The sequence below is a fragment of the Diabrotica virgifera genome, chromosome 3, assembly GCF_917563875.1.
Source record: "Diabrotica virgifera virgifera chromosome 3, PGI_DIABVI_V3a".
In the NCBI taxonomy this organism is placed as follows: Eukaryota; Metazoa; Arthropoda; class Insecta; order Coleoptera; family Chrysomelidae; genus Diabrotica; species Diabrotica virgifera.
The window spans coordinates 79,432,589-79,440,894 of record NC_065445.1 but is presented as its reverse complement, the minus strand read 5'-3'; the positions used below and the strand labels follow the sequence as shown (position 1 = coordinate 79,440,894).

The 8,306-nt window shown below is 32.8% G+C and overlaps 1 protein-coding gene across 1 annotated transcript; it reads right to left on the bottom strand.

Moving 5' to 3' along the window:
- Positions 1–3,384: 3,384 nt before the first annotated feature.
- LOC126881173 (uncharacterized) lies at positions 3,385–6,798 on the bottom strand. The gene is made up of 2 exons (XM_050645262.1): positions 6,570–6,798; positions 3,385–5,884 (listed from the first exon to the last, which is right to left on the bottom strand). The coding sequence occupies exon 2, from the start codon at positions 5,863–5,865 to the stop codon at positions 3,472–3,474; it is 2,394 nt and encodes a 797-aa protein (XP_050501219.1). The 5' UTR covers positions 5,866–5,884; positions 6,570–6,798; the 3' UTR covers positions 3,385–3,471.
- Between the last annotated feature and the right edge of the window lie 1,508 nt (positions 6,799–8,306).

Below are 8,306 nucleotides of genomic sequence, written 5' to 3'. Positions count from 1 at the left end.
CAATATACTAAAATATATGTAAATAAATAATAATTTCATGTAACGATTATGTATTTTGTGTATTGTGTGGTTGATCTTATGAGTATCTACTTACTATATATTTATATTTTCCAGGAGGTTATCGATGCCACCAATGCGGCAAAATATACGCCGTCAAAAGGTCATTATGGCGTCACAACAAACTCGAGTGTGATACTTTGAAGGCATTTCCCTGCCCATATCCATATTGTGTTTATAGAGCATCCAGAAGATACATGATACCTAAACACATACAATTGATACACCAAAAATAATCGAAGACGATAAGTGATATTGGAAATATTTAAACATATATACGGGTGTCAAAAAAACCTACTGTAATCCTTAATAAATTTTCTTGTAGTCAATATTTTTTTTTAAGTTTAAACCTATAAAAAATAATGCTTTTGTAGCAGCTAACTATAGTTTTTTTGTCTGGCAATGCACTGGCAAACCAAACTATCGAAATAAGCAAACGAGTAAGAGTGGGATTCGTAAACGCACTCGGAAAACTCTTATATATACTGAAAGACAAAAAGATGCCACAAAACCTTCCAATCAAAGTGTTCTTGTAGATTTCAACCAAGATTCTTGTATCCTTCCCGTTCTCACTTACGGAGCTTAAATCTGGACATTCACAAAAATCAACATGGACAAGATTAGAAAAACTCAAAGAACCATGAAATGATAGATGCTTGGTATCTCACTCGTAGATCGGCAAACAAACGGAGCAACCCGAAACAAAACAAAAATAAGGGATGCCGTGGAACAAGCTGCTAAATTAAACTGGAAATGGGCCGGAAATGGTAGGTGGAGCAAAGAAGTTGGAAACTGGCGACCCTACGAAGCGAAGAGACCAAGAGGAAGACCTCAAATGTGCTGGAGCGACGACATCAAAAGGGTCGCAGGACCAATGTGGAAACGCCTCACATACAACAGAGATGAATGGGGAAAATGGGAGAAGCTTTTATTCGACAATTCGAATATAAAAAAGGCTATAAAAAATGCACAGGCTTCTAAATTCGTATATACGCTAGCTTTTGTAACCATTGTGTTCTAATGTTTGAATTTTTTCTTTCAATATATGTATATTATTGAAGATCGCTTATCAGCATCTAGAAATATTTCTTCTAAAAAATTGGAGGACAACTTTAATAGTTCCAAAAATAATCATTAACCGCCTGACTCCTATGAGGGCGGGCGTTACTTGTTAAAGGTATGTACAATGTAAAATACAATAACCGTTTTAATGAGTTGCAGTTTACTTGTAAGCTTATAGATAAGACGGGAACTCTTGTGAGGTCGTAGTCTAATAGAATATTTACCTCCATAAATAACATTAGATCAAAAGATGAAGTAGTTTTACTTGGTAACACCTCCATGGCTTCTAAAATTTGCAAGCCAGATGGATGCTGAAGCGAAAAAGACAAGAGGGAATTAAAAAAACTTACAATTCACGACCCCGTCTGTTCAGCTGGTAAATTCCAACAAAAAATGGACCTAGTTACTCAAAGAAGTAACGACCAATATAAAAATAAAATAAAAATTCCATTTTTATTCAGTTGCAATGCGAAGGCAAAATAATCATATTTTTCACTTAGAATACGGAGCGCAGTCCAGCACTCTGAATCGACGATTTTCGACTCTTGTTGGAGTCTCATCGGAGAGAACGTAGACCTGCTACTGCATACTCCAAGTGACCAACACCGAGAGTTTATCCCCCACACCGCAACTGACGTGAATGGACTAGGTGACTAGCGTCATCTGGCAATTGAAAGATGAAGTAGTTTTCAATCCTAATAGCGATATTAATAATATTTAAAAATATTAAGGTTACCAAGGAAATGGACCAATAAGTTTTCAATTCAAAAATCTTTTAGTAATATTTTATAATTTTTAAAGATATTGCTATTAGGATTGAAAACTACTTCCTCTTTCAATTGTCAGATGACGCTAGTCACCTAGTCCATTCACGTCAGTTGCGGTGTGGAGGATAAACTCTCGGTGTTGGTCACTTGGAGTATGGAGTAGCAGGCCTACGTTCTCTCTGATGAGACTCCAACAAGAGTCGAAAATCGTCGATTCAGAGTGCTGGACTGCGCTCCGTATTCTAAGTGAAAAATAGGATTGTTTGCCTTCGCATTGCAACTTAATAAAAATGGAATTTTTATTTTATTTTTAACATTAGATCAGTTTGAAGTTACGTTGAGTTTATTTATTTTGACTTGACGCTATCACTAAATCATTTACTCCACGACTTCGAATTATTTCACATTAGAAAGAATTTATGTTATTCAAATTTATATATTTGGTCCTTCGAGCCGGATATACCAGCGATCTATGGATACATACTACTTGGAGTGGAAGCGGCGTATAACCAAGCAATGGAATATGCAAAATAATAGACGAACACATACGAAAAAATATTAAATTCTTCACCCAATTTATACAATACACCCAATTTATATAATACAGCGTAGTGTAGCCTATAGAATGAATTATTGTTGATTGCAGAATATCAATTAATGGTTTCTGTATTTACTCACAACCATTTGTTTTTAAATACTTTGTGATTTTATTTACAACATATCCGTTTTAGGTCGACTAGGTGATTTTGTTTGCCAGACATGTGGCAGAGTTTACAAAGCCAAACGATCGCTTTGGAGACACATTAAGTTCGAATGCCAGCAAGATCCAAGGTTTAAATGTCCAGCTTGTCCTTATAAAGGAAAACAAAAAGCCACTGTAGTTTCTCACGTTGTAACTAGGCATCCAGAGGTTGGATATCAGTTTTTATCGATGTGAGTTGGGTAATACCACCATTCTTAATGTAAATTGTATTTATTAGTCGTTTTATTTATATTGTGTTCTATAAAATAAAGTGTCATTTCAGTAAAGTTGAACATAAATGCAGATTATGTGTTAATATTTTTTTTAATACAATCTCAAATTATCGAAATTTTCCAACCAGACGACAATATTAGAGGTTTACATTTATTAACTTAATAACGTAAGAGCACCGAATTCCGACCGGTTATAAGTGGTATATATAAAATTGTTTGAAAGATCAATTCCGAATCATTGAAATTTAAAGTAATTCTGTCTATAAGCTATTATGCATTATTAATTCTTACTAGAGCCAAATTTATAATAATAACAGTAGTCATTTCAACAAAATTGCTTATTTAAGAAACCAAATGCAAAAATTTCGCAAATAGCCGTTTTCCGTCCACATTAATGATTTTTTCCCAATTCCGTCCACAAGAGTACCGTTATCCGTCCTATTTATTTAGTTATGACAAAAAAAACCCATTATGAATAATTTTTAAATAAATTTGCAAAAAAATGGCCAAAAAACAAAACAAATAATTTAAAAATAAGTTTTATTTAAGTACAAAGTTTTGAAACGAACTTAATGACTGCAAATGAATTAAATAATAAAAAAAAAAGACTTCATTTTTTTAGGTTTTCAATTTCTGGAACTTCATAGGCGCCGCGTTTATTTATGAGTGAAGGTCTCGCAATCTTACAAACTACATCATCAAAGTCATAATTTAAAATGTCATCTCTATCTGGCCATTTCCAGTACTTTCCATTCATAGTCATACTTTTAACTCTCAAAGTATCATTGCTTCGTTCCAGAACTACACCAGGGAAATATTCACTGTCGTACTGAACCAACACAAAATCGTCCTTTGAATATATTTCTATATTCTTTTTATTTATGTTTTCCGTATTATTATTACCAGTATCTATGCCTGGTGTGTGTTTTGGAGGACACTTTTTCTTTTTTGCTTGTTGAATCTCTGTTTTTGCTTTCCTCTTTCGGATTCGTTCACATTTCTCATTTTCTTTTTCCTCTTTTTCTTTTTTGAGTCTTCGTTGATGTTCCATAAATTCATCACTTATAGCTACTGTAGGATAAATCTTTGGTTTTTTCCTTTCCTTGGTGTCTTCTGTGCTATTATTTTTTTTCTTTGCAGAACTTTCCGGCCAAAATAGTGCTTTTTTGAAAGGTGTTGGATATTTACTATTATTCTCTGATGTTGTTGTAATTTGCTTAAGTGGGGTTTTTTCTTGATTTTGTACTTGTCTTTTTTGATCAGAATAAACTATACCTATTGAATCATCTTTTAATGGGCTATTACAAGGAGTTGTGTTTACTATTTTGTTCTTAGGTGGTGTTTTTTCTTGGGGTGAACTTACTGCTAAATAATAGTCTATATTCTCACAATCATTGTTCTTGGATGCTGATGGACCAGGTTTTGGCGAACTAGAATTGCTATTCTGTGAAGGAATTAAGACCAATGCTCCATCTGCTTTGACTGTAGCTTCAATTGTATCATTATTGCAAAACCAAAAGTTTTCATCGAAGTGTATGTCAACAATGGTCTCGTTAGCAGCATTAATTGGCAAATTGTTTTCCAAAGTTTTATCATGATCGACATTTTGTGGATGAAGACTCTTCCAGAAATCATACAATGCTACATATTTTTCTTCTAGTTGGGCCGCTGATTCAGCAATCCTAAAACGGTTAACAACCTCTGGCTTTAAACGTATCTCTACCTCTCGAAGTAGTTTAGAATCATAAACATTAACAGTTGTAGTGGATGTTGATTCAGTTATTTTATCATCAGAATCTTTTTGTTCTATTGGTTTTATTAATTTTGAATAATCAATGCGATTTTCGTTAAACGGAAAGAGTCCACATGATTCAAATGCACTTTTTATTATCGATGTACAGACTGTAGCCTTCAAAGTTTTGTCTAAGAGTTTTGCAAACTCAGCCCGTTGAAGTTTTCTTCCGTTATTCTCCATACGCCAAGATCGAACATCTTTTCGCCAGTTATTTTTAATGGGATAAAAAACACCAACATCTAACGGCTGTAATCGGTGAGTTGCGTTGGGGTAAAATGCTGTTAAAATAATACCTTTTTCTTTGCAGAATTCAGTAATAGGCAGATTGATGTGGGAAGAGTGTCCATCCAGAAACAATATCACTGGGAGTGGAACACTGTTCTTTTCCAACCAGGGAAAAAATACATTTGTAACGTATTCATAAAATGTCTCACTTGTCATCCAACCAGATTCAGAGTGCCCAACTCCCCACTGGTTTGGCATGTTCGTTATTATTGCAGCTGACACATACCGTTTGTAGGGATACAAAACTAATGGCGGAGGTACAGAACCATCAGCTCCAACAGTTAGCAAAACTGTAAGACATTCTTTTTCGTCATTAGCTATGCGACTGTATACCTTTTTTGCACCTTTTCTAACCAACACTTGTTTTTCTTGAGGGGATAAATAGAAACCACTTTCATCACAATTGAATATTCTCTTGGGGTTTTCAAGAATGTGTAAAAAATTCATTTTTGTCATATAATCCCGAACTTGGGTAAACCAATTTCTTATATTTTGTTCCGTAACTGCGGCTCTACAAGAAGATAGTGATTGTGGAACACGTTTTGAAATTTCTGGATGACGAGCGAGAAAACCATTGTACCATTTTTTACCAGGTATGTAATTTTTAAATGGGGTTTTTCGTTTCAAATTTTGAATTAGTTTTGAAACAGAATCAACAAGTTGAGATCTTGTTACCGGGAATCCCACGTTACCCATTTCGATTATCCATTTTATAATCAAGTCTTCTTCGGAACTGGACAAAACTGTTGGCCCTCCAATATTGCCCGGAGTTTTGTACTTTTCTTTCATAGTATCTAACAAAGTACTTTTAGGCACATTGTATATTTTGGAGGCTTGTCGAATACTTAAACGTTTCAAATTAATATCTTCTATAGCTTTTTGGATATTCTCTCGGGGATACTTCATCCGCTTTTTGTATACCATAGTTGCAGATAATAAAAAACTGAAAAAAAAATATTTTATTAGTTTTTATTTTATGGGGTCGGTAACAGGAGTTTGAGGTAGCTCTGTCCGTCCACCATGGACGGATATAGGACAGAAGGTTCCTGTGTCCGTCCAATTCCTTTAAATGAGTTTTACTAATTAGATAGTCATTTTTATCATACTTGATAATACAAACTGAGAGGAAGAACTACCATAAACATTTTTTACAAATAAAAACTAAACCAAACTTACACATTAAATCTAGAATAGGTAATAAATGCATCATTCTTGGGTTAAATTTTAAATTGAATTTTCGAATTCACTTAATAGTTGACACTAATTTTCTTAAAATGAGTTGTACCTATAATAGGTCGTATTTAGGTTTTTAAACGGAGCAAAATATATATTATGGTTAAAATATGTCGGATTATATTATTTAACTAAGACTTATATTTACAAAGCGTTTGAAACTGAAGGAGTTAATCCCTAATACCGTCCGCTAGGACGGTATCAAGAACCCCTTGATATTCTGCATTACCCTATTCCGTCCACTTTAATTTCGGTAATAAAATCTATTGTTCGAAAAAAATTACAAAAATATATGTATATTTACAATAAATAAATATGAAAGATTCTAATAAATAAGTAAAAACATAACTGTTAAACGTAGTATCTATAAAATATGGAAAATAAGTATTCCTTACCTTTATGTTTTTTTGGAATCAGTATAGCTTAAAACAAGACATGCACTTGCAATGAACTGAATCGCACTGACAACAGTAAACGTAAAATGTCTGCGTGCTAAAAGTAGAATGAGTGGGGATATAACCTATCAAAAATTCTACTCGGCCGTCTGATTGCGACGAAACTCTGAGGTATAGAGCGCAATTTCTTTGTCGGACGGAATTGGGAGACCGGACGGTATACGGTGCTTTTACGTTAATAACTTAATTAATAAATACCGGTATTACCGTTATATAACGGCTTTACAATGGAATCAATCGAAAGCATTCGTTTCTTCATTTGATGATCCCTTAGATTGGTTTAGATGTTAACTTGATATGGCGATTCTCCAAATGAATTGCTAGACCGGTCTAGTTAGACTCAAAAATAGGAGTGAGGTTACAATAATTACCATCAAGCTGAAAATTGGCAGGATTGTTCAAAATACCATCATAAATAAAATCTAAGAAGTCCTCATAAATCCGACCCGAGCTAAAAAATTTACGCGGGGTGAAAGGTCGCCAAATATTGTTTTTAGCGATTTTCAGCGAAACGGTAAGTGTTATCATAAAATTAGTTTTAACAAAAAATGTAGATTTGATAATTATCTATAAAAAATATCTTAATACTTTTTTTCGTAAGAGCCACCGTTTTTGAGATACAACGATTCAAAGAGTTGAAAGAGTTCTCATCGTCATATTTATGTATTAGTACACCACGTATATACATCACTGAATCTTTAATACAAGTAAAAATTATTCTATCGGTCAACCAAACTTATATTACACATAATAATATAATATATTATAAAAAAATGTTTCTAGTATACAGCTTGCGGTCTACCGAGTGGTGTAATGTATAAGCTGTATTATAGTGCAGTGCCAACAAAAAAATCGTTACAAAGTGAATATAACGCGAAACTAATAAGAATTATTATTTCAATTTTACGGCTTATTCCCAACAAAAATAGTGAATTGATATGACAAAGTATTAACTTATAATAACTCTTCTTACTTATGCGTCTTATTCAATTTGTAAAGATGAGTTTTGTCGGAATAAACACGTTATATCGGTACGTCGGCTAATCTAATTACCCTCACTATTCTTTTCTCCGAAGGGTTTGAACATAATAATGGCAGCCAACTTTCTAGGCAAAATGTTTATTGCTAAGTACTAATAAACATTTCAATATACAATAAACTTTGAGCAAATTTAGTTTGTTTATTGTGTGTGTCCTTGGTTTTCTTGACTGTGGACTTAATCCATTAGCCAAACTTATTTTGCTCTAGAGACATGTTTACAAATATTGACTATGGTTTATATCCTACTATCTACCATGATAACAATGATTTACACTTCAATATTTATTAACATTTGTAGTTATTTTTGAATACTATGTGCTATATAAATATGTATATAATAAATATTTTTTGTTGTTTATTATTATATTTTTTTTTTAATTTTTTTTATTATTTTATTTTATTATTATTTTTTTTATTTATTCTTTTTTATTCATTATTATATATATTTTTTAACGATTAAAGGAATTAACGAGGAACACAATTTCTCAGGGGTCTTTCAGAGCAAAAGACACAAACATGACCAGACCACGGAAAATAGGTACACAATTGTATTGGCTTAAACAAAGGAATCTTAAATATAGGTTTTCACAATTTTAGTTTAATATTAAGAATGTGTTTAATTAGGATCTCATATGT

Excerpts from the sequence above, each read along its gene's own strand:
- LOC126881173 (XM_050645262.1), bottom strand. The coding sequence starts at position 5,865 with ATGGTATACAAAAAGCGGATGAAGTATCCCCGAGAGAATATCCAAAAA.